General features: G+C 32.2%; 3 protein-coding genes across 4 annotated transcripts; all 3 read right to left on the bottom strand.

Annotated features, from left to right (window-relative positions):
• Positions 1-379: 379 nt before the first annotated feature.
• LOC130657859 (major centromere autoantigen B-like) lies at positions 380-778 on the bottom strand. Its single transcript, XM_057460853.1, has one exon. It carries the CDS (start codon positions 776-778, stop codon positions 380-382), a length of 399 nt encoding a protein of 132 aa, XP_057316836.1.
• Positions 779-5025: 4247 nt separating this feature from the next.
• On the bottom strand, positions 5026-10593 carry LOC130658034 (myoneurin-like). Of its 2 annotated transcripts, none has more exons than XM_057461058.1 (4): positions 10413-10593; positions 8323-8421; positions 7773-8239; positions 5026-7516 (listed from the first exon to the last, which is right to left on the bottom strand). In XM_057461058.1, exons 3-4 carry the CDS (start codon positions 8109-8111, stop codon positions 6617-6619), a joined length of 1239 nt encoding a protein of 412 aa, XP_057317041.1. In that variant the 5' UTR covers positions 8112-8239; positions 8323-8421; positions 10413-10593; the 3' UTR covers positions 5026-6616. The 2 variants fall into 2 exon arrangements, with proteins under 2 accessions (XP_057317041.1, XP_057317039.1); XM_057461056.1 differs by having other exon boundaries at positions 7773-8138; positions 10413-10589.
• A 2213-nt stretch (positions 10594-12806) lies between these two features.
• Positions 12807-24806, bottom strand: LOC130658037 (UBX domain-containing protein 1-A-like). The gene is made up of 12 exons (XM_057461061.1): positions 24672-24806; positions 24503-24556; positions 24298-24359; positions 23593-23707; positions 23170-23206; positions 21909-22003; positions 21366-21420; positions 21223-21287; positions 20936-21007; positions 20233-20290; positions 19536-19619; positions 12807-13078 (listed from the first exon to the last, which is right to left on the bottom strand). Exons 1-12 carry the CDS (start codon positions 24737-24739, stop codon positions 12857-12859), a joined length of 987 nt encoding a protein of 328 aa, XP_057317044.1. The 5' UTR covers positions 24740-24806; the 3' UTR covers positions 12807-12856.
• Between the last annotated feature and the right edge of the window lie 2861 nt (positions 24807-27667).

Raw genomic sequence — 27667 nt, 5'->3', positions numbered from 1 at the left:
ATGGTAGAATCGATATGGTCAGGAAACCTTCGTTTTATGTACGAAAGATCAGCATCGAGGGTCGGGATTGGGTCCTCTTCTACCTCGCTACTGGCAAGGTCTTTTGAATGGATCGTCATCTTCGTTGATGGCATTTTTAGCATCCTTCTGGGAAATTCCTGATTTCCGAAAACAGTTGGTAAAGGTTTGGTTGTCAATATCGTCCCACGCTTTTCTAAGCATGAACATAGCAGCAAGAATCGAGAACTTCGGGATAGAGAGGTTCCATGCAAGTTATCCTTCATCTCAGAAAAAAAGTCTATTGATATTTTGCAAAGACAACTATCAAAGCTATTGTAATATTCATAAGATTTATATAAATTTAAATATAAAAGTATGTTTAACCAACCTGGTTTTCCATTATAGCTAGCCACCCTTGTGAAGCTTGAAACGACTCAACACCCAGTTCTTCTGCGAACTCAAGAGCTTTCTCCTTCAGAATCACTCCACTTATCGGAATATTTTCGCTTCTCACCACAAGTAGCCACTTATGAACAGACTTGTTCACATCTTCAAATTTTTCAGCTTTTGATCTCTTAGAGATTAACCCTTTGTTAAACTGTTTAAAGATTATTTTCTTATTTTTTTTCCACGTCGACAATGTGCTTGAGGGAATATTGAAAGCTTTTGCAACATCCTTTGGAGCAGTTCCTTTTTCAAGCTCTTTGATGGCACTGTATCTTATTTTACAGGACTTGTTATCGGCTCTACTTCTTTTTGACCCTTCCACAGACGCCATTGTCAGATTGCTATGAAATTCTGTTTTTGAAAATTGGTTGAGAAAGCGTTGTCGTTCGAAACACAAACAAAACATTCGAATCACGCATTCTAACAATATAAGGCCCACAACACACGTAAACATTAAAATATGAAAATGATAAAGAGTTAAATGATCAGGAAAATTTATCAATTTTTTTCAAAATGCCACAAAATTCGAGTTATGGAGTCAAAAACCTTCAAGGGACAAAATAATCTGTTCGACTTAAGGGAACATTTGAGTTATGGAGGTTCGAGAGGTTTTTTTATGAGAGTTTATTAGGAAATTTTCACGGTGCCAACGAATTCGTTCGAGTTATGGAGACTCTACTGTATCACACTGCAGTGGCTTCCGCTATTTTTAAAATGAATATATTTCTATGTTTTAATCTTATTTTATGCAAGTCGTGTATACACTCGAAGATTCGTGTTAGAACATTCAAATTTGCAATTAAATAATTCGAAAATACTGAAAAATGTTGCCAGAAATGTTGATGGCTATAGCAAATCGTAGCAACATACAAAACTCATCAACAATGTTGATCAGCATTTATAAAAAAGTTTATAAATGTTGATCAACATTTTTAGACGTTTTTTTTTCTTCGTCAACATGTTGATACCCATAGCAAATCGAGTCAACATTTTCATCAACAAATGTTGACGGGTAATGTTGCTCAAAAAACATTTCATCAAACATTTTGTTTCTCTGTTTGATGGAATGTTTGAAAAAAAAACTTGAATGTTTGAAATAATCAAATTTTCGATTTGTGTATTTTCATCAAACAGTATTGATGCAGTTTAATAGTTTTTATTTGCATCTTCAAAATGGTAACGCATGTTGGTCGTTTTAAACGAGTTAGTAGATTTTGAAGAGGAAAAACCCACACGAGGGAAAACAAAGGAATGGGTGTAAAGAAGAAGACAAAAATGGATTTTATTATAATATTTTTCACGAACTAAAAATGGAGGACTAATTCGGTTTCACGGAGATGTTACGGATGGACCTGTCCGACTTCGAATTTATCTTAGGAAAGCATCACTAAACAAATTAATAATTCAAACGTATGACGTTCGACAAATAAATAAAAACGTTTGAAACTCGAAATGTTTGATGACAAAATCCACCAAACTGCTCAAACATGTTCTGGAACATATTTCGTGAAACACCATAAACACAATTTTTTTCTTCTTAAAAAAATGGAAAAAATGCATATACACAAACCGATCAAACATTCCATCAAACATCAGAAAATGTCGATGTGTCGTGAAATGTTTGATCGGTTTGCGCTGGCCTTAAAAAATTATATTAGTTATGGTAACCAATTTATAAATCTAAATCGTAATCAACAGACAAAGGCTGTTGACAAGCAGACTGTTTTCATTCTTCACTGAATTCACTTTAAATTATTTTGTAACCTTTAATCAATATGACACAAATTCCCGGCCAACTTGAAGAACAACCTTGTTCCCAGGGTATTTTGCCTTTTTCATTAATTTGATAGCGGCCGCTCTCCGTAATAACAGCTCAGGGACTACACAAGTTTGTTTGAAGAGGTCGTTTACATAATAAATAAATTTCATGGCGATATCTTGTTCCAAGAAAAACTTTGTGGGGGCAGCTTATGTTCGATGCATGTGCAACGAGCCAATTTACCACAGAAATGTTTGCGGTACTGCTTTGAAAAGTATTTCGTAAGTTTTTGGCTAAAGACACGCGCCAAAATTTCAAATATGACATACTCGAGATCGACTCACCATAGAAATTCCAAAGTATAGATTACCCCATATAAAGTTTAGGAAAAAAAAAATTTGAAATTCCAGTGTGTCTGCCATTCTTCTTTAACACCTTCAGTTTTTTGCTTTAATTTTTGATCTAGGTTCTTAAGCATACTGATACAAAGGAACTCACTGGGCACAATTAGCTGAAGTTGTTGAGAAAAATTATAAAAAAGCAGGAACTGCCCAACTAGTTGGAATGGTAGTAGTAGGTTGCAATCCAACCAATTACTACAGTGTCATATATAACTATCTTTAGGAAGAAATTTTGGCGGGAAGAAAATTTAGTTTAAAGTAAACTTGGCGGATACTAAAAAAAAATTATTTGTCGGACATTTAATTTTTGTGAAAACCACCAAATTCGCTAAATGTACTTTCCTTCAAAATTTCTTCCCTTTAAACAGAACTCCTTATGCACATATATCCTGCTAACGGTGCAGGGTGTGATTATAAAGACATCTTAATTTTAGAATTTCCAATTAGCCTTTACAGCTGTCAAGTTCTTGATTGTTGTGCGTCACACATAGAAGGAGGTCTAACAATTTTTTTAGGAGAGGTTTAAGAAAACTAGAACCGAACTTTAGTTATGACATTTATAATGGTTATAAATAAGATGATTGAATAACAAGACTGGAAATTTTGGCGGGTATTTATTTTCACAAATTTGTGAGTTTAAAAGATTCACGCCAATTAATAAAAACAACGCTGGTTGTTAAAGAAAAAGAATGCAAAGTGGATTTAATAGAAGGCGGACCTTATGAGATAAACATTTCCGACGTCATCGAATCTCAAAAAGAAATAAGCATTGTGATAAAACTGCATCGAAATTAGCGTTTGTAATTAAAATTGCCACAATTTTTACCGACAGTACTTTTCAGCTTCCTGTGTTAAAATAAGTTAGCATCAAATATGTTGCTAGGCGGGAGTTATATATGAGTCAGCATTTAAATGAGAAGAAGAAAAAAATCACGCCATACATATCTCTAATAACATCACTCTCATTACAGCTAGTTCTCAATTCTCTTAAAAAATACAACCTCATTCTCAGGGCTTATTCGCTTGTTGATACATGGCTTGATACGTAACTTTGTTTCAAGGACATTATACCTTTTTTATTAATTTGATAGCGGCCACACCGTAACAACGGATTGGAGTTCACACGACCCTGGAACGAGGATGCTTAAAAGTATTTATTTCACGCCAGCACGCATATCAGAAAGTGAAAAAGGAGTACTGGGGACAAGACTGCACGAAATATCATTTCCATTACTCCTTTAAAGGAAAAACATATCATGTAAGTGATTTGAGAAGCATCAAAATACGTTAGCGGCTATTTATCAAAACAATAGACATTGTTACCAAACTTTCTAATAAGTTTGGCACAGCCTTTCCATTAACTTCTACAAGCCATTCTAGTTCTCAATCATACATGCATACAGGGAAGTAGCGTATTCCATGTCATATTTGCTGATCATTCTTCGGTTGTCTTTCTTTAGAAGAATACTGCGCTGTTAGTACAGTACAATATGCGGATTATACTAAGGGTTGATGCAAAAACATTCCACCACGTAATCCGAGAAAAGGTAAAAATCTCCTGCCAGGTGACCTATTGTCAAAATACGCGGACGTGACATTAGTCACACTCTGCTATTGTATAGCTTAGATAATATCAATATACAGTGATACCTCTCTTACAAAGTAGTTGGATCAAGCTAACATAAATTCAAAGAAAGTGTTAGAACTTTCCCAGAGAGGTTTTTGCATCACACTTTACAAACAAACCAAATTCATCCCCAGGGTCTTGTGTCTCCCGTGCTGTTATCCCTTGGAAATGATGTTGGTGAAAAGTGTCAATACGTTTAGTGTTGAGGCTTAGGTGCAAACCACACACACGTTTTTTTTTAATAAGCGACACAAAATTATAGCTCATATCTTAATGTCGTGTAAGCGTCTGTATTCTACAGGCACAGTTGTTTCTAACGGGTTGCTTTTCGGAATATTAAATTCAAGAGTTTGTTTGCTCAGTTGGGCTAGTGCAGCGATTTAAAATGAACTTCTGTTTTAATCGCGTTCGTAGCTGCTTAAGTCTACCATTACTTTTATAAGATTGTTGCTTTATAATTCTTGCTTTCTTTTACACTCACTAAGGCTGGCTGTTACTTTCAAGTTGCTTCGTTTGAGCCGCATACTGCTTGCAAGATGGTGTTTATTAAAACGCGTTAATAGGCCCAAATTTTTTTTCAACTGCAACATTTAAACATTCCAAGCTAACTGGTATATGTACGAGTTGTTTTTAAAACAACATTAAGGTTAAGAAATCAAAGTGTAGGCGGTTAGAGGAAATAAAAATAATGCTTCGTACATTACAAGTTTATGAAGAGGATTTACATTTTACTTAAGTGCAAAATAAAAATTCATACAATAGAGATTATAGTAAAGAGAAAAAAAAGATAATTCATTAGCTCCTCATTTTTTTCTTCAAAATTGTAAAAATGTACAAGAACTTTAATTAAAAAATATAAACCATCACCATTAGCTGGCATGAGTCCTGGGAACGAATTATTGGAAATAATCAATAGGCCTGGGAACGAATTGATGTAAAGCATGTGTCATTTAAATAATCGGATTTGTTCAGTGTGTTTAACAAGTACGCAATGGTTAAAACTACCACAATATTTACTCAAGAATTCTGGAATACCTTCATTGATGACAGGCGCTTTTAATAACGTAACCAAAACACAAGGAGGTCTGTTCTCATGTAAACACAGCATGAAAATTTTGATCCTCTTGTAAAATAAGAAGTCTATACAATACAAAATCCATTATATGGTATTTTCAACGAAAACATAAATCAACTAAATTAAAAAGAAATAAATAAAAAAAATAAACATTCGTCTTATTTTAAAAACTGATTTTAAATATATCTCATCTAACGTCAACTATATTCTATTGTAACAAATATATATATAAGTCAAAAAACAAAAAACTGTCAGAGTTTGACCACAACATTTTATTTAAACTTTACAAACAATAGGGCTTGAAGCTGTGTAATTATTACATTGCGTTTCAAGGTTACTTTTGAGAATATGATTTTGGGTTAAAAAACCCCATTATATTAACCATAATAATTAACTAATAATCAAATAAATAAATATGAAAAAATATAATTTGGAAAAATTATTGTATTCACAAAACTAAACATCGAATAGAAAAATAATCTGTATTTCGAAAATCACATTAAGTTCATAATTACACCCGTCTCTTATTGGGCTGGTTACAAGAGAGGGGAAAAACTTAATTCGCGTTATTTAGCGAAGAAATGGTACTAGCAAAAAATGAAACTCGTTGCTTAACATTTTAAAGTGTCGTAACATGCACTTAGTTGTTTTATTGGGTGGGTAAGTGGCTGGGGTTGTCAATGGAGTAGTTGGCAACTTACCACTGTACGAGGTCAAAGGAAACTTGGCAAAAAACGCATCCTCTGCACAAGTCTTTTATATATTAACCACGCCCGACAATTTTTTTTCCCTTCCCTTCTCCAGAACCAAGATGTTTACGGTCCTGCTAATATAAAAAAGTTTGAAAATATAAATAGAAGAAAATCGTCATATCAACATCAAAAACAACGTGGAAACACCACGCAATAAATCCCAAAAAATGGAATGAATAAAAATTATAGTCATATAAAGGTCATAAGGGTCAAAATAATTGCTATGAGAGCAAGTCAAAAATGCTATAAGAGCAGGTCAATTTATACACATTGGTCAAAATAAAATAAGTCAAAAAAAAAAATAGAAGTCAAAAAGCCGAGGCAGAGTATAAGTGTCATCTAATATATAATAACTGTGCGTCAATTGGATAAAAAAATATATATATCGCCTTTGGTCACAAAAAAGCGCGTTAAAATAAATAATATCAGATTGAATCTACAATGATTTCGAAAAGTTGTCATAGAAATTTAAAAAATCAGATAAAGCATAATTTAATAATAGTTATCATTTCCTAACATTCCAAAATATAGACCTTTGAAAACAAAGAACCAAACTCAACGAAACACTTTGTGAGAGATTCTCTCGTGTTCCAACAAATGATGGCGCATTCGAAACCTCTTATTGCACAACGTGCAAGAATGCGGACGCTCACCGGTATGCAACATAATATGTCCCTGCAAATGATGCTTCTGTCGGAACCGCTGATTGCAAAAATGACATTGAAACGGTTTGATACCTCTGTGTATCATCATGTGTCTTTCTAATGCAGCTCGCTTCTTAAAAGTTTGAAAACACTCGGAACATTGCGGCCGATGTTCATTATCATTAGCTTTTGGTTTAGCTACTTCTTTTGGACGAGGTTTTATTTTCTGCACTGCAGCAGGAGCATTCTGGTAAACTGGAAAGCGATGAGAAGTCAAGTGTGAATGCGAGTCAACAGTTGCACTTGAGGTGACTTTCAGAAGAAGTTTTGAAGGCTCGGACTTTACTTCAGGTGACAACTTGATAGACTCTTCATCTATAGGTGAAGTTCTTTTTTCTAAATGGCTGCCACTTCTAGAATCTGTTAGTATATAGTGGACGCGACCATGTGACAGTCTGTCACCATAAGCAGTAGAAGTACCTTCAGCAACTGCGTATCTCATCCCAGGCTTAATGACTGAATAGCTATTTTGAGAAGATACTAACGGAGGTAAGACATGTTTTTTGCTTAAAAAAATAGGTGATATGCTGGATGATGGAGTATAGTTGCTCTCTTCAGATTTTATTACTTTATGAGAAAAACATGCATCATTTTTCCGTTCTGTATCCTTTGCCATCGTCATAGAATGTATATTTGAAATTCGGAGCACATCATTTGAATAATGTCTTCGTTTTCTTTGCAGTCCGACAGAAGCATCAGTGTTTGCAGAATCGTTTGGTCTGGTTGGAGAGTTTGCCTGCAAACCCTCAGCCTAAAATAAACAAGAAAGGTTCAAATTACAGCATTACTCAATTTAAGGTAAAAAATGAAGAGTCTTATATGCTTGAAAATGCTTAAGTACACAAGTTTACACAACAGATTGTTCCTGAAAAATTGGATTAAATTTCACAATTTGTTAGTGGAAACAGTAAGCACGGCAGAAACAGATATCTTATCAAGTTATATTATTATTATTATTCTAAGTATCCAAACAGAGAAATTAACAAATCTGAAAAAGGAAACACTACCTGTAAAGCAACAAGAGGCTCCCCCTCTTCACCATTTACAACATTATCACTATTCTCCTGGATTATCATAACTGGATACTCTTCAACTGTACTCCTTCGTGATGCAATATCACTACTTGGAATATGAACACTTAAGTTTTCTCTTTCATCGCCAGAAGAGGAGTGGCCATTGACGTCATCACTTTGTGTGTTCACAGAATAATGACTCGGTGAAGTGACATGGTTAACTAACTTTTTAGGCTTTCCCTTACGCCTTCCAGAAGAAACTGGTGGAGAAGGCGACTTTAAAAAGTCTCTTTTTTGCTCTGCTTCTCCATTCTGACTAATGTATCCATTCATTTGTTTTGCATGGTCAATATTTTTTACCTTAAATAATTGAGAAAAGTAAGTATAGATATTTTATTGGAACACTAAATTTTTATTCATCATATGTGGGGATCTTTTTCAGTGATACTTTCCAGTGTGACCTTAAAAAAAGAGACTGGGACCTAGTTATCTAATAATCAATTAAATCATGACATAATTATGTGCAAAAAATCTTGAGGCTTACTTTAAACCAGAACTCTTCAATAATTCTTTCACAGGCAACCAAGCAATCCTCACGCTCCCAAGTATCCTTCCAGCGAATTTTATAGTAACGACAACCATCCTGTTAAAAAATGTAGTGTAAGTGTCTTCATAAAGTAAAACTCTAGGAAAATAGACTGATGAGTCAATCACACTCTGACAGCAAATAACAATGGAATTTTCCTCAGACATGTTATTAATTTTCTTGAGGATGTTGGAATGTAACCACCGTCGTATTAGATACATAATGACTTTTGTTTAGAACATCGGTCATTACTTCCATTCTTAATAACGCCTCATCCAATATCAAAGGTGTAAAAGAAATGTACACATACCAAACCACTAGTTTACTTTATGATCCTTTTTTTGTTCCTTAAACAAATATATATATATAAAAGTTGAACAATCCATTTTGGATTGTATCATTAAGGAAGTTGTAGCCACACATTTAACCTCAAATTATATTTTATACAAAGGATAAACACATTCATTCAATTCAAAGAGCTTGTATATTCCACTTCTTATCAGGTCCACTAGACAAAATGATATTCTTAAAAAGATAAACTTCTGATTTAGAATATCACACTCTTTGCTAAAAATGTGTTGGATTCTTATGTGGTTCTTATAAACCTGTTTTGTTACCATGAAAGTTAAATAAGTCCTTAGCATGTGACCACATAGATGACTAAAATTATATTTTCAAACATAGGCAATACTAATATTCGCCTTACACATTACATGACCTTTAAACAATACCAACCCAAATTAACAATACTAAGCTTCTGATAAGAACAAACCAATTCTAAGGTTGTTCACTGATACTATATATCCACTTTTTTTAGGGAGGAACTTTAAAATTAAAGAAAAGAATTAAGGTTTTGTGATAAGAGTAAAACAAGAGAAACTCAAGTTTTATCAAAATATCAACTTATTTTGCATTTCTGTTTAATAATAGTACAGATGTCCTAATCAATAACAATTTTTTTCAAATAATTACAACTTTAGCTTAATGATAGCTGATAGCAGTGTGGAATAAGCAAAAAATTTTTTACAGAAAAACAATATTTGTTACTTTAGTGACTTGTGACAGTTTAAATTTTAGTACAGTTGTTGTCTGTCAAGTATTATTCACTCTAAATTTAACATTTGTGAAAAAAAGGCTACAAATATTCTTCTCTATCACAAGTAAAGTAAGGAATTAAGAAAAACATTAGTTACATGATTTATCTAATATGGAAAACAGCAGTTTTATATGATCAGATAGAGCCCATTACATAGAGGGAGAAATTACTTACTTTTGATTTTCATGTTTTATCAAAATTCAAAAATGCAACAACAAAAAATTCTACATTATACAATACATGTAGTGAATTATATTAGCTAGCTAGATAAAATGCACAAAAACCACACTTTCAAGGATTTCAAGGCAGAAAAGAAAAATCACATACAGATACATATTTAACATCAAATTTTTATAATAATAGCCATGGGCAAACATTTAAGGACCAGCAAGACTGTGAAAAAAAACAGCTAGTATAAAGATATTCCCTATAAAGATTAGAACCCCCTAGAATCCCTACATTCATATTGTGTGAAATATTTTCAAAGTTTTAGCCACAAGAGAAGGGTCAACTTTATTTCATCCATTCACCCTTAGCAAAAACATAGCTAGCTAGGTGTACGTGCAGTGAAACAAATTTTTTGTTTTGTTAAAATTTTATAGCTAGCTACTTTTCAGTTTTCAATATACATTCTGCTAGTCAAAAAGGCTTACCAAAGATTTTTCTATAATCAAGATAACAAAAAAATGACTTAAAAATGGCTTTTAGGTTCCAAAAAGCATCCCAGTTGCATATCCTGGAAAGTTTGCTAAGTTATTAAAGAAACATAACGGTTTTAACACATGCTACAAAAATTGCTGTGTCGTAGAATGCAACCTATGCACACATGGCCAAAAAAAGAACTGATTTCTCATCCCGTACGCGTAATTCAAAAAAATCGAATTACTCAAGCAAACTTTACTTTAAATTACATGGTTAGATAAAATTTAGATAATAATTCTCAAAACATTACCTTTTTAACACAAGTGTCCAAAACTCTTTCGATACCGGATTCTTTTTGGAAAAATTGCCTGGAATTATCTTGGTCGCTAATCTCCTCTCCAAACGCCATTTTGCTTTGTGTGTGCGCGTTTGTGCGGGACCCTCTTATAACCTTGGTCATACTCCAAAACCACAAATCAAAGCTCACGGCTCTCCTATTTATAACATTTAATCAAACGCGGGGGGAGACAAAGAAAACAAAGAGAAAAGGAAGTTGCTTCATTTACTTTTTTATGATTAAATATCAATATGCTTTAAACAAAGGATTTGCATGTTATTATTATTTTTTTTCATATTCTTTTTATGAACATAACAAACAACAAGAGCTGGCAAAAATTTTGGTCGACAACTGGAAAAATCTTCTTGATGCAAAAAAAAATATATTTTTTATTTTAAGAAAAGCAATTTAAATATTATAAGCTTTTTTAAGGATTTATATGATTTTTTATGAGTTAAACAATTAAATGCCCGGTCCACACATGTCAAAAGTAAAAAAATCATTGGATTTTTCCTAAAAGTGAAAAATGAAAGTAGATTACATTGAAATTCCAAAATATTTAAAAAAAAAGGATAGAAAAAGAAAAATTACGAAAAATTCTTTCCTTACAGGTTCGTCACAAAAACAAAACTAATTTATTTTGGCGCGTGTGTACAGGGTATAACTTTAAGATAGTCTCACCACGTGATTGCCTGTTGGGTATTTTGCTATAAACATGGTTGGCATGAAGGCGGAAAATCTAATGGAGTGGGGGCTTTTCTTATTATTCAATTAAAATAATATTTGATAAACGACTTAAGAAAGAGGACCTTATTCCGTAATCAATGAAGCTAAACATGGGCAAAATTTGTGTGTTTTTAAAATGTGTGCGCAGAAACGATAGCATGTACGTTTCAAATTTATTTTCAATAACCTAAGGCTCTCGCGTTATGCAAACTGAAAGCCTCGCTCAAACATTTCACAGACTGTGTTTATTTAAACATCAAAAGAGTTATTGAGGCAAATAAAATATATAATTTGTACATGTACATAAAAAAAAGAGAAATGCGAATGAGATAAACAGAGAGATGTCGGTAAGCGATAACACAAAGAGAGTTTAATAAGTGAGGTTACATTCGCAACAAAAGCATCAAAAAAGATTAAAAATGTGTGAGATATACGATTTTAATTAATATTAGATCTTTACACGTTTCTTCTAAATAAACAAACTTTTCAAGGCGGTGTCTTTCACTTTTGTGAGCGTAAAAGGACGCAAATCAATTGCTCGTGTGGCTGGCTCACAATTTCTCACAAACAAACACGTAATTTTAACTCATCAAAATTTCTTCATAGCTTTATTAAATTCGACCCCTCGCCAAATATAATAAAAACGCTTTTTAACCTTTTGCCAAAACACTTTAAAATTGTAAATACCAATTTTATTTTATAAAAGAGGAATATAAGATGCTTGAACTTCGTTGTTTTTATAGGCTACTATGTTATAGAAGTTACTTGGTCTTCCTTCGCTAGAAAGAGCGTAAGAGAGAATTTTTCTTCGCGAGAGAGTGAGAGAGACTCGAATATATGAAGGAAGTATAGCTAAATATAACATAGTGATTCAGCGAGCACGTAATTACTCTGTTTATAATGATACTTATCAAAATTATTTTTCTTCTCCATGAAGGACTCCAGCGGAAGTCGTTAAAGGAATTTGAAATAATGTTAACGAAAGGAGACACGATGAGTCGACGGAGGCGCTGACAACCTCCGCAATAAAATTCAAACCTAGGTGGATTTTCTACCAAAATCTCAGTTTTAATTCAATCAGTGATGGCGATGTAGTATTTACAGTATTTTTGAAGCGTAAAATGATTTCTTGGAAAAGGGCAGCAATATTATTAAAAATGCAAAAAAACATTTAGCAACAGTAGCTATAACCACGGCAACAGTAACCATAGCAACAGTAAGGACAACAAAGGATGCAATATAAATTTTTTCTCTTGTTAAGTCTTCAAATACGTCGTGTCAACGAGTAGCCAATAAATGTTATTAAAAGAAAATTTAAGTTCATTGAAGAGTTTCCTTTTTAAAACAATAACAAAGCTTCTGTGTTTGAACTCGATACGATTTAACTGTAGGCGAAAAAATTTCAAGTACGTCCCACACCCTCCTTAAATAATTTTTTAAGTCTTAGTTTCGAGCAAACTTAGGCCCCAGGTAAATTTGGTAAAGATGTTTATATTGTCTATTGGAGCGTCATATCAATCTCAATAAATCAATGCTGATTGTAACAGGAATCATTCTTATGGCTAATATAACCGTTAAATAATTTGTCAATTTTAAAAAACTACAAAACAAAAGGGAAAAAGGAAAAAAAAAATACAAAAATACAGAAAGATGATATATTTCACAACAAGAATATTATAAAAATTAGATATTTACATTTTGCCTAGGACTAAAACAGCAGAAGGAACCAACCCTAATTCTTTCACAGTTTTTGACATATCCGACTCAGTAAATGTTCTCCTGGGAAACGTCGTCGACAGCGAGGATGGAAGATTGTCGTCATTTCTGTTATCAGATATATGCTGCCGGACGTCATTGAGAGTGCTGTCGGTTTTAAAGTTAGCATTGAGTGACGAACCATTTGTAAGACGAAACTACAAGTGAAGAAGAATAGAGATTTTATGCACAGCATGAGAATAATCAAGTCTTTAACCTTGCTAAATACTGCTTTATGTGGGTAAAAGCCACCGACAGGACTCCGGACTAAATTTACAGCTGGGAAAGCTGCATAAAAACTTTCGTGTCCTTTACATGTAACGTTCCTAGCAACTCTTTTGAATGTTCTAATTGTGAGATTATCTATTTGCGTCAACGAAAGCAGAGAAAAATTTTTATTTTGAATGAAAACCAGATTGAGAACAGCATCTCGAAATATAATTTCACTTATCCGGGAAACAAAAAACATTCAAATAATAGGCATTGTGAGGGAATTATATTTTGAGCTAATTGCCGCAAATTGAGTCCGGTATTTAGCAAAATAAGTTGGCGCCGTTGTATCTCTCGAAGATTGGAGTGGAGAGGAGGTAATTGCGCGTACGTGACAAACTATGACGTTCATGGACGGAATCAACGGTATGTGTAATTAAACACCGCATTAAACACAATACGCTATCGTTCAAAACAATTCCATTTTAATTAAAATTCCTCTATTGTGGAATAAACACTCCCATTTTTTCGCAATGCGAGAGCTGTGAAAAAAGTTTCCCGTTGTTGTATTTATGTAGGGTTAGCACGAATTAAACACATCCTTCCCGTGTGAAATTTTACTGTCCTATCGAAAAAACTGAGTCTTTCCTTCTTGGTAACATGACGCATTTGTAATCGTTTCGAAGCTCTCCCTCAGATCCATGGTAAAAATAAAATAAAAAATAAAAAACAAAACATGCGGAAGCATAAAAAAATGTCTCAATTCAGTTACTGTAATTGAATACAACAACAATATAACAACAGATGATGTACCCGGTATACAAATCCTTAACATAATTCTGAAAAATGAAAGGTCCTTAAAACACAACACACGTCGACTTTTTTATAATCCGCATGAGAGAGTTGGAACTAGGGACAAAATAACCCTTAAAATAACATTACAAACGTAAAAATGTTGACCTATTAGCATAACGTGCAATCTTGGTGTTTTAAAAAACATCGAGGCACCGTTTATATGAGACCAAAGTGAATTTCGAGGTAAGCAAAATTCCATACCACAGCAAAAATTGGGGTTGAATTGCTTTAAGAAGGGTGGTTCGCAAAGGGCCAAACCTTTTGTGATGTTCGTGATTTTTTAAGCAGCTGTACTAATCTAAAACCGTTCACTGGTTAAGTATTTACACGAGAATCTCACGGCGGTTTGAAATTTTAATTGGATAAAAACTGTAATAGTACTAATAAACACACCGTGGACCGAAATATTTCAAAGCGGTCAAAGTTGAGTAAATATTATTGTAAATGACCCTCACGATAAGAATTAATAGTTTTTTACTTTGAAAGTTTTCCGATATTTAAGCAGGACAAACGCGCTAGAAATTTACGCGGGAAAAATATAAATAAAAAATTTAGGTAATATATCTGAGGTTCTAAAGGCATGTTGATTTTCAGGGGAGTTTATACCTATGGGAGAGTATTCTGTTCAAAACACGTGGAATTAAAAGCGCGGAAACCAAATGTTTATCCCTGTGCAATCTAAATAGACGTTTTGTATATAAGAAACTGACTCGTCGCCTTCGAAAATATTAAAAATCTTTTGCTAGTTGTGTCCTGACAAATCAAGACTATCCAAAAATTATTTAGTATCTTGTATATAATGTTGATGAGAGTAATGTTCGATTGAATATCTCTTTTATAGGGCCCGTCATAATTAGGAAACTTGTTAAGAAACTTTCTTTGTAAAATGATTTCAGATTTTAGGATATTTTACTAAATGGTCGTTTGACTGGTTCCTTATAAAAAAAACGTGTAGATCTATATATTTAAGAACATGGTACTTTTACCCTGATTTTTCTTATATGTTTAGCCTTAAATTGTTCTTATTATGATTTTTATTTTTAAATTATTCTTAACTTTTTATTTTAGTATATTACAATATTTTTGCGGGAACGAGTTCGCTAAATTACGACATATGATTCTTTTTTTTAAACTCTGTTATTATTTTTCAATTAATATTTTTATAACCTCAGGGTTCCCAAGCTTTTTTCAAAACAAAATTTGAGAAATTTTGAGGCCTTTTAAGGAGATTTTTGAGGAGCTTAACAAAATTGAGGAGATTTGAGGAGAAAAACTTACACTTGTGAAAATGAAGAAAGACACAAATTGGCAACTTAATATTAAATAAAACTAGAATATAAAATATAAAAGAAATTTCAAGATTTGAGAAGAATTGAGGAGACCTTTTGAATTTGAGGAGATTTGAGGAGTTATAAGGAGGCGTGGGAACCCTGAACCTTGAATGAAACGACACAACATGTTTTTCTCTGTTTTCTGCCATAATTTTAAAGTTATTTTAAAGTTTTCTGCCATAATTTTTGGCATATTTCAACATTAAATACATAGGCATAAGAAAACCGACAAACAGAACCAAGAGACAAAAATCGCAAAGGCTAAAGCATTTCAAAAAACTGCAAACAAAAAACAACCCCTTTTTTCAAAAATATTTATATTTCAAGGTTTTTCTTTTTACAATGTGGAAATTTAGTTTTTTAAAGATTTTAAAGATAGGTCTAGCAGACACCCTTGTTACTCCTGCACCAATGTCTAATCACTATCATTGTCATAAATTTTAATTTTCTATTTTTCCTGGAGGGAAGACAATTACTTCCTAATTTGTCACTGTTTTATCTATAATTTACTAATCTATTAATTAACTGATGTGTTCAAATTACAATCATCGTGTATCATCTACATGAAATTTCTGGTTCACTCCCGGTTTAAACAAAAACTAGTTTTAGTGGGCAAGAAAACTAACAAAGTGTAATGCAAAATACCAAAGCGAACTATAAGAAGGAATAAGAATAAATATAAATAAATAACCCTAATAATTAACGAAGAACATTCCGAAACAATACTCTTAAACAAGTATGGTCACAACAGCTGTAAAACAACAACAAATGACATTGGCTGATATGCAAAATAAAATAAATTCTGTAAAGAAACAAAATACACAACGTTCTGCAAAATACCAAAACAATTTTTTTCCTTTAAATTGTGGGAAAAAAAACGGAAACATAACATCAGTTGATTGCAAATCAAATGAGTAATTTTTTAACCACTTCAGACAGATTTTGAGCTGACTCATGAACTTCCTCTCTCACTCTTTCAACAATTGCGATGAAACACTTATAATGATCAAGCCATTAAAACAAAAATACTAACAAAATGTAATCATGACGTCAAGCTTGATGTTTACAAAGGTTTTGCGTTATTTCAGCGGTTAACTAATTTGCGATCTTAACCAGCTTATTAACCCCAGAGGGTGAATAAACTGTTTATTCTGATGGTGGGTTTCATAACCTTTCACCATGGCCTGGCTGAAGCTGAGGAAAGTGCTCCAAACTTTAATTATATCGACCTTTTGACATTTTTTTCCTACATTTTTTGGCTCTAACAACTGCGTGGAAAGCAAAGTTATGCAGATGCTAATAAAAGCGGTGTCGTTTTCAGTCCAATTCTTCGCATAAATGCATCGTTGAAGTTTCTATTATTATTATTATTATTATTATTATTTGTAAATCTTTAAAGAGGATACACGATTCAAAGATATCCATACAAATACACAATGGACAATGTTACTTCTCTTCAGAAAGCAATGCATCTTTTTGGTAGGACAGCTAACCACTCATTCCCTAAATTTTGTTTTGCAAACACATTTGGCTTAAATTCCTAAATTCTTTGATGTACAAGGCCGATTTCTTCGAATTTCACAAAAATGGATAAAATGGACTCAAAACACTTAGCATAACTATGTCGCCATCAAAATACTTGTTTCGCACTATTTTTAAGGTAAAGATATGCTAAAGTTTTCAAATTTCTTCACCCTATAAACTACTGATTGCATCAGTTATCAAGTTATTTGACTAATTTCCGTTCTTGTTTAAAATCTGACGCAAATATTGAAACTGTCTGATAAGAATGTCAGAAAATAATCAATATGTGAACACACTTTCTCACGTTTACAAAACGAGTACCGAATTTTGTGTGTGTTTCAAGGGCGGGGATTTACTCTTCCTATAAGTTAATTTCTGTGTATTTTTTTGGTTTTTACTAGTTTTATTTGCAGGAATCTCTTAAAAACAACCACTTAGAGCCTCGATATTAGTTGAAGTAAAGAAAAGGTCGGGTAAATTTGTTACTCTCAAAATTTAGCTATTTAAACCTCCAAGTTTCTGAAGACTTTCTTTTAAATTTTAATACTGAGTCTCGCGTGTTTTAATGACGTAACAAAAGGAAAGCATCATTCCTGAAGGAACCACAAATTGTGTTTTTTTGTTCGTTGATTAGGCATGGTCAATTCACCAGGGAGATTATTTAACATTACATTAAGCAAAACTTACATAACGTAACTGATAATATTGGAAACACAGCGAATTGGATACGCTTCCTGCCCAAGAAAGTATATGCAAACATTTGTGGTCCAAACTTTTTTTCGGAAACATCAATAAATTTTTGGGAAAATTTGAGACCCGGGATAAATCTACTACACCATCTAACTTTTGATATATAGCGACATATAGTATTAAAACTACGGCAACGACTAATGACGTGACAAAAGAGTCTTGAGTGCAGTTTTTTTTACACACAAGATGGTGTATGTTATGTTTGCAATTTCCTACACCTCCACTTCAAAGTTTACGGTAAAATACGCGATTTTAGATCATGTTGAATTGGAAACTCTGTGAGCCAAGATGGACTACTCGTTCTTGGTAGCAAAGAACAGAAGCTATTTTGAGATATTTAACGCCATCTTGGCACATTATAGGAATTATAGACTCTCAGACAATATACCGGCTTATCATTCATGAACTGTTTCTAAGCAGCATAACGCAATGTACAGGTGTGACGGATTTTATCACTTACACATTTTAACTGCAAAGTTGTTAGTTCAACAGTGCAAAAAGAACCCAAAAATTATTGTCTTTTAAACGGTCAACAAAAATCCTTAAAATATCATTTCCAAATAACTACAATTTTAAATCACATCCCGAAGGAAAGTTATTTATTGTAACAAGCCCCTTATTGCGATCATGGTAAAATTATTTTTGTGGCCTCGCTTTCAAGTATTAATGCCTTGTTTGTATGGAGCGCCGTTTCTTTGATAACATGTTCCTTGGGTGGCTTCCCAGATCTGTAACTACGACTTGAGTTGCTGACCATTTCCGCTTTCGATAAAATTTAGCACAGTAAACGAATAAGACTGCTCAAAACGATAGTGACGTCAGAATCTTAAATTTTTGTCATACTGATACTAATTTAGGCCAAATTTTGTCCAAAAATAAAAAATGTTTTATTCTAACACTGAGCAAAAAGGAATGCTAAGCACAATTGCAACAAAGTAAATTTTTTTGTTGTTATCATTTTTAGGGAAAAATTGGCTCAAAGTGAAAAAAGACTTCTTTTTAATAAAAAAGACATTGTCAACAAACAAGTATACTGAAAATGATAATTAAGATATATTTTGTGCCCATGTAAATACCATTTCAGGCGAACTATTCCATATTTTTACATCCATTCTCGCGGTATAAAATATTTAAATTCAAATAGAGTACACTTTTCGATTTCTAAGCCATTCCTAACCCTCGCTGAAAATCTTTTCACATCACACAGTACTATGTGTTTATACATGCCTGATAATACGTATCAACACTTTTTTCGACATTCTTAATGCTATCTTGACAATAATAAACATTTCTTAGACATTAATATCTGTGGGTAAGGTTATTTAGCACGCAAAATACTTAGTCTATATTGTGCTGTCATCAATCCAGTATTCGTCTTAATGGCTATGCAAGCCAAGTATTGTGTACTAATAAAATCTAAAAACCCTTACGAGTTATGCAGTTTTTTTTGAAAATCAACGCACTTTTTGGTTAATATCGAGGTATCAACAGTCTAACCCCTTAATAAGCTTTCAACAAATTCAACTAGATTTTTTACAAGCTAAATCCTCCTTTTCTATCATAGCAGTTACTCAAAAAATAATACTCTTAATTTACTGAAACCTGACTTTCTGGGAAACTAATCACTCCCCTGAATTTAGACTCACTAAGCCGAGATATATACTTTAGACGCTATGAACACTGAAAAAGCATTGCTTATGGCGTTGCTAGGGTCTTAAGCCTAAATATGACAAACAAAGGGGTACGGTTTGGTTAAATCGCTATATTTAGCATAAACATTTACTTTTTAAAAATATGAAAAAAGCTTCATTTACCAGGTTACAAGATGAGTACCTATCAAGACATGAAAATGTATGACTTTTGTAGGAATAATAAAATATTGAAATATATGACCAGAATCAGTGGGAGAACTGCTTGGGGTTATAAGACAAAAAGAATTATTTACCTGTATCCTACAAGTGTCATACTCTTTCTTTGCAATATGAACTTGAGGAGCAGGTTCAGCTGTTTTCACAGGACTTGGTGTAGTCTAAATTAAAAAAAAGACTTCCCTGTCAATAGAATGTGAGGTTTACAAAGCATAAAAAAACCAGGTGAAAATGGTTTAGCAAGGGGACTAATGCAAATGTCCAGATTGTTTTTAATTCGAGAAAATATTCCCAAATAAAGCATTTTCAAAAAACTTTTAACTTAAAATCAAAAAATTAGGAGTGAGAAATATTGACTGACTTTTTTTTCTGGTCAAATTTGCAATTTGCCCCAACAGTAATGTTTTAACGTAGCAGGAACAAAAAAGTTTTATTTTTATTTTTTGAGAATCAACTTTCCAGCTTTCGTAGATTAAAGGTGAATATTTTTTTCTATAATTCACCGGAACTAATTTTTGTGAATTTGCCAATCGAACTGGCCTTCCATCTTGAGTTTAAATCCCGGTCAAGTCATGCCAGAGACTTTAAAAGTGTGAATTTATCATTTCTGCTTAGCCTTCAGCACGAAAATAGAATCGGTATCCTAGGCTAGTTGAATGATTGTTGTACCTACTCGGTTGCGTTATATGAATTCGTAGCTCAAATGGGAGATTTAAATGCACCAGGATCCCCTTTGCAGGACCCTCGTGGATAACTATAATTAAAATTCCTTACTTGTGATTTGGCTTTAAAGTCAGCTCTATCTTTTGCAATCTGCTCTTTTAATTTTTGTCTGCAAGAAAATAGTTATAATAAATATAAATTTTCATCTTGCTTCCCATAACAAAATGTGACCTATAATTCTTGTTTTTTTTAAATGATAGCATAACGTCACATATTATTAAAACTTATTCCCCACAAAAAGTTATCATTGTATGCCATCAAGCAATCTGCTCATAAAGTAAAGAATTTTACATTAACTCAAGTTCCATATTGGACCAAATATTTTACTCACATTTTAAACAACCTCGAAGAAAATATTAGACAAAACATCAAAATTTTTTGAAAAATTATGACGTCATTAACATCTGAGATTAACCCGATAATTAGGAAAAATTGGATTTTCTGGCAATTTTAACCATTTTATTGTATGAAACACAAAGATTGCATGTAACAGAAAGAATGCCGAGACAAGCAAATAGTTATTGTTACCAATTTGTTTCCTTTATGACAAAAACCTATCAAAAGTTGCAGAAAGGTTTTAAAATTTGCCACACACCTCCATCCCACCCCATGATCCCACACGCACACATAATATGCTTAATAGCCCCTGGACCAAAAAAGGCCAAACATTTTGGCTGTGAGATATTTACTATTTTTTTTCAAAATGACTGGAACTAAATAACAAGCTGACTTTTAACCAAAAAGTTTCTCTGACCTAAGCCTTTTTTCTTCTAATTTTTCTTTTCTTCTCTCTTCAGCTAGCCTTTTCATTTCTAGTTGTGCATGCCTATGTTAAATAAAAAAAATTAATATTCCAATTTTTATTATTATTGTTTATTTTTTTGTTACTAGCTACTAAAGCAATAGCTACTAAGGCAGTTATGGCTAAACAGATTTCGACTAGTTCTCAGGACAATTAAGCAAACTTGTGCTGTGAAAGGAAATTAGAAGAACTGGCACACAGATGTACGACATCAGAACACAACATTTTAACCCACTTACTCTTCTTTTGCTTTTGATATTTCTTGACCAGTTTTTCTTCTTGTTTTTTCACGCATCTTCGCTTGCTTGAAAAAAAAACAAAAATTACATCTGTAAGAGAAGTATATACATATAATATAAAACGTTTACTACAAAAGTTCAACCTGTTTCTCTTCTTCTATGCGTAAATTTCGTTTTTCTTGCAACTTTTCTTGTAATCTAGGTTAGAAAGCACATAAAATAACATATTTATATATTAACATCACTACAGATCGTATCCATTTCAAATTAAGTCAATATAAATCCTAATTTAAACCTAGTCCCTGTCGTGAGGATATTTTATGCCCAAAAATCCCAGTAAAAATAAAGTGAAATTTCCCTATTTTAAAATGGTATCCAATAATGTCTTCCATAGTAGTGAATAATTCAGGGTTACTACTCTTTATTCAAAACAAAGTTTGGGAACTTGTAAAAATGAAGGAACACACAGACTGGCATCTCAATATTTACTTACAAAAAATAACTAAGAAACTTCAAATAAACAAAACACAAAAAGTAATGTTTGCAGGCCACAGCAACCACAAATTGTGGTAATTCTAAATAAATAAAAAAAAACCCCACCTAAATTAAGAACATTTGAGGAGAATTGAGGAGACCTTTAGAATTTAAGGAGATTTGAGGAGTTATGAGGAACCCTGAAATTGTACCTTTGGCGTTGAGCCACTTTTTCTTCCTCTGTTAGTGGTTTGATTGCTGCAGATGACTCAGCAAAATTTTGGTGACCAGTTCTTGCTGCGTGTGTCTAAAAATATTGCCATGGAATTTGTTTTGCTTTACATTAATGAGAGGGAACTTTTAAAAAGTTTTAATTTTTAGATTGGTTTAGTCAATTTAGTTTTAGTCAAATTGGTTGTTCGCATAACAGAATATCAATTAGTCAATAATATCAATTTTGCAAGGTTGGTTTATATTATTGACCACACTGTCAATTCAGTGGAAAAATGTAAAAGAGTTGACATATGAGTTTTGATGATGTCAGCAAGGAATAGCGAACGTAAAGTTTTTTTTTTAGAAATTTGTTTCCCCGTTACCTCTATTGTATAGAACCACAAACGCCTACGAAGAAAATTGTCTACTTTCAACAAACGGTTGCAGATATATATTAGGATTTAAAGTTTTTTAATGACGTTATCAACCTGTTTGTTCTGTAATGGCTGTGTTACCAGTTACCAGGTCCCTAGACACCCACGTAGAAGATGACGTCAGTAATTTCCAGTTGTTCCAAGTTATTTGGCTCCAAACTTAAAAGAGCAATGCCATGGTATCACCATTCTTAGTTAAGGTATTGACGTCAATCTAATGTACTAACGTTAAGGCTTTGTAAATGACAAAACAGTTTTATGGCCAAATGTTTTATAAGTCGGTAAAAAAAATTTTAAAAATATTATCCATCTTGGTTGTTACAAAGTTATCGTATTATTATATGAGATGTATAATTTCTAGGTATAGTGAGACAAAATAGATAAATTTATTTCATGGTGCCTACGACAATGGCATTTTGTAGTGGAAAAATAAAAGTTAAAAACAAAAATAATAATCTTATGTGTTTCACAGTGATTATAAAACCTGTTCCTTATGATACTCAAGGTCAGTGCTTTGAAGTGGTCAAGCATTTAAAAAATAGTTAACTTGCAGCGAACTTTAACAGAATGGCTGATGAAGTTAACACTATGGCTTTTCTTTACAAGTAAAAATTTAATTTTTTAACAACAATTGAAATTCAAGAATAATCAACCGTAACAAGGATCTTGCTCTGTTAACACTGTTTATTTTGTTAACAAAACTTACTGAAGTCTAAGTTTATTTTTCATCTGACCCACTGTGACATTTTCTGCAGATTTTGGATCATACTTAACAACAACGAGGAGACATAGGAAGCCAAAAAGAAAAATATAACTAAGATTTTACCTGAACATCAGTTTCGCTTCTTAACTGTTTACCACAGCTAAATGTAAAAAAAATAAAATTTTCGTCAGTTTAACGATTTTCTGGATAATACAAAACACGCATCTCCTTTTATAGGCACATTTTATAAGCAACCAGTACAACCAGTGGTATAAATTTCATGTGTGTGACACAAATTTGCTATTCAGATGACCCATATAGTAAATGCTTAATTTTACTCCTTATCTTAACTAACCACACTTAGGGTAAATCAAGCAACTTACTTATGATGATAAAAATAAGCACAGTTTCCAACCCTTTAAATTTTCTCTCTTTTATTTCTAGGTTCTTTCTAAAATGCTGATTTAATAATTTTTGTTTAGTGCTTCAGGTGAACAGATTACCAATGGTAATAACAGAACAAAAATAATTATTCAATAAACTTACTCCTCACAAACTAGTGATAGTGCTAACTGAGAAGCATCGCCTGTACCTGTTCCGGCTGCTGTAGGTTTATCAGTAGTTTCTGGATCCACATTGGAGCCAGTTTTCTCTGGTGTATCTGGTAATTAACAGAAAGATGAGGTATACACAAATTATTACGTGATTGTACCATACCTTCTCTTCATTGAGTTAAGTAAAAGAAACCTCTCAAGTGACAAGGACTTTTTAGGTCTGATGTACTGATTTTATTTTAACATTTTTTTACCGTTTTGTTTTTAATTGTATGAAGCAAAAAATACATCACAAAACTGTAAAAAAGAAAGTATTTTTCCTATGCTAGAATAGAAATAACTTTTAGCTGTTAACAAAGACTAATTCCAAGTAAAAGGTCTGGTCAAAAATAAATTATCTCCTTCTCAATGCTCACAGTTTGGTACATGGTTTATTTTCTTTTTTTGCTCAGTTAAGAAGTTTCCAATTTTAGAAAATATTCTAATTTTATTTTTGGATATATTACTATGTTATGTCGTTTCCTCTCATTTCCATTCAACAGTTTTCCCTAGTTTTTATGCTGTTTTATTCTTATTTTCATGCTGGTTCTTGGTTTCTTAGTTTCCTATGCCAGTTAACGAAATAAAACCTATGGTAATCTCTCATCAAAATAAACAATGCAACATTTACTATACAGAAGAAAGTCTTTCTGCTTACCAGAGCTTCCACTTCCTAGTACTTGCCCACTATCTTTATCAGCAACAGGATGACTAAACAACCTTTAAAATTAACAAAATCTGTGTTGAAATCAAAATTAAATGGCATATAATACAAATATTTTAATATATGTGCCCTTTATCTTCTTTTTAAGATTTGTTGATGCAAAGTTTGATAGCTGTAAGGCCAATATAACATGAATTACCATTCAATAGCTGGCTGAATTCCCTTGTTATTTGTAGCATTTAAAGCCTGTTCCCTAAAAATAAAACAAAAATACACTTAATGTTAAAAAGTGTACAAGAGGATTCACCACAACACCATATTATGACACAACAAAAAGTTCAACAAAAAATTAAGAAAGTGTTTCTTACACTCGTTCCTTTGAGAATCCCATTTCAACTAAAGCATTTATATCTAGATGATTATCAAGAGAATTCATTATTTTATTCTATAAAAATAAAAAGTCAATAATGTAAAAAAATAACTTGAGAGAATTAATTTCTGCCAAATTTAGATTTTCTTTACTTTGTAAAACATTTTACACCATCAAGTACTTAGCATTGTAGATATGTGAATTTTAACCTTTAACCTTTCGACAATCTTTATTTTATGTCTCCTATGTAAAAAAGAGTTTTTTTTTCAGAAATTCACGAAATTTAGAAATATTAGTACTCGCCAACTTTTGTATTCTCACAAAAAATAATTCTCAGAAAGGTAAATAAAGGTTATACATTTTGTATAATTTTGTATTTTGTAGCTTTAAATTTATGCTAGACCTTTGTTTTTTTGGCAACTTTTTTTGGTGGTATCTCAAATACCACTAAAAATAGGATTTTGTGTATAACATTGCTCCTATGTCCCAACTTTAAAGTAACACATAATGAAAAAATTAAGTTTGACAAAAAAAGAAAAGAAAAACAATGCTAATTACAAAAATATTTAAGGCAGTATATTTATCTTGCATACAGTTTGTTGACTGCTAAATTTTAACAACAAAACTTCTGACTGTTTGACTTTAAATGCATTTTCTTAAATTTTCTGGGTTTCCGGCTGTTTCAATTTGTCAAACAGCTGTTTTTTGTCTCATCTGAACTGATAATATATCTGAACAACTCACTTAGCTCAGCATGTCTAGAACATAGTTTTGTCTGAATAAGCATAAATCTTACGCAATGTCCCAAGCAATGTATATTAATTTTTTTACATATATTTCAGTTAAGAAAAGACTTTTTTCACAAATTTTATTAAAAATAACAAGGACACAGTTGATCGTACTAATGTCACCAGAGTGGAGCCTATCAATAAGAGGAGAGCAATTGCTTTTGCTCACGCAAAGGCTTGCCCAATTCTGAGAAATAAGAAACTAGCTGAGCCATTAATTGCTCCCCCAATTCTCAAAAAAGTTTTTCTGGCTGAGCAATATCACTTCATCTCACATAAAAATCAATGTTCTCTTTCTTATTATTTACAGTAAAAAAAACAAATAAAATATATAAAAAAAGATAAAATAAAATAGATAAAAAGACTTTGTGATAAAATATGCTTTTATAAACTTATTTTATTTATTTAGGTTGCTCGCCCAATTTCAATTAATGTAACCTTGGGGGAGCGATTCATTGCTCAGGTGTTGTTTTCTTATTGATAGGCCTGCAGAGTGTTTAATGTCACAGCTTTGTGCAGTCATAGGTAGTAAATGTTTTTAGTGAACACTTGTGTTGACAATACAATGTACTCAATTCTACAAGGTAAAATAGCAAAATATACACATCATCCCAATAACAAAAATGCACATTTGATAATTTTTCCTTTTTTATTTTGTTTGTTTTTACAGGACAGGTCCTTAAAAAAAGCGTTAATGTTTCTTGAAAGATGGACCTTTTTACCTTTATTATCACAATAAGAAACAATCTTGCTGATATGACATCAATTTGATCCCAATAACATTACTAAAATAACTTTTTTTTATTTGAAATTAGTTTTTTTGATATGTAGTCCACATGTCTACCAAAAATCAAGGCCCAAGGATCAGAAATACAAGAGAAATTGACGTATATTGTCATCCAATTTAGTGCAACTTGCTTAAAACTAACTAGATTGTGTGGCAGGTAAGCAAGTCAGAGCAATGCTATACATCTCTGATGGTACTGTGATTTAGTTATTGCTGGAGAGGAGGAAGAGCCAGCTGTTAGGATAAACTACCCTAATACATTGAAACTCTTTATTACTTATATTTAAGATGAAAACATAACTAATTTCAAGTATATGTGACATTCCTTTTAATTCCCATGACATCAGTAACTTAAATTTTACCATAGAATATGTTTAGTATTAGACATTCTACAACTGTACCAACTTCCTTCACTTAAACGAACGTAACTTAGGAATTATGGCCTGTGGTCACTTTATGCCACCTTTATGGCTACACAGGCTGTAAAAATGCTGGTACTATAGGGTTAGCAAGAGATTGTATATAGGAATAATCATGCAAGTAAAAAAAAACTAAATTTTGTGAGAAAGGCTCTTTCAGGTACTTAAGATCAAAAACTGTTATCATTTTACAAACATTTATGAAAGATACGTTTAAATATTTCCATAAATATTAAGAAAACAAGTTATATACACCTGATAAAAATTTTGAATTTTAAACAAAACTAATAAAAAAAGTGGAATCATGGTCAAAAGATAAGAAAGATATATGTTCAATAGAATAAAAGAAAAGCAAAAAAAAAAAAGGCAACTAATGTCAATTAAATCAATAAAAAGGGAAAGGGAGATATGAAAAGCATTAAAAAAAGAGGTTAAGTATTTCAGAAGTAAAATGACAGATTGAGTGAATTTTGGTGTGGAGGAATTGCATGTTCATCAATAATTGATCACATAATAACATTTCAAGCAATAATTATTATGAAAAACAAATCCATGTTTTGGGGATGCAAAAACAGGCTTTGATAATTTGTGGCTATACGATAGATTCAAGAGCTGGTGAAAGGTTAAATTAATGTAGTTAAACAGTTTATTAATTATGCAGGTGCCACTCATAAAAATTATATACATGGCCAAAGATTTGTTATGTATCAAGTGGTACAACCAGCATGACAGTAGTAAAATAAGTTATGCTATATTCATGCGGTTTTTAAATAGGAAACCCCATATCTAAAGACAAAAAAATGGATGCAGGTAGCTGAAGACAAAATAATGGATGCAGGTGGCTAAAGAAGGTGGAATCAATGGTAAGAAGGATGAGGATGCTATAAGGGAGAAATTCACCAATAATGTGCAAAAAACAAAGAATATGTTAATTAAGAAAAGAACAGAAAAAAGAGGATTTAAAAAAAGTTAAAAAAATGGGAAAATTGACAGAATACAA

The sequence above is a fragment of the Hydractinia symbiolongicarpus genome, chromosome 9, assembly GCF_029227915.1.
Source record: "Hydractinia symbiolongicarpus strain clone_291-10 chromosome 9, HSymV2.1, whole genome shotgun sequence".
NCBI classification, from domain to species: domain Eukaryota; kingdom Metazoa; phylum Cnidaria; class Hydrozoa; order Anthoathecata; family Hydractiniidae; genus Hydractinia; species Hydractinia symbiolongicarpus.
Note: the sequence above shows the minus strand (reverse complement) of the source record. Positions and strands in the feature narration are given on the sequence as shown.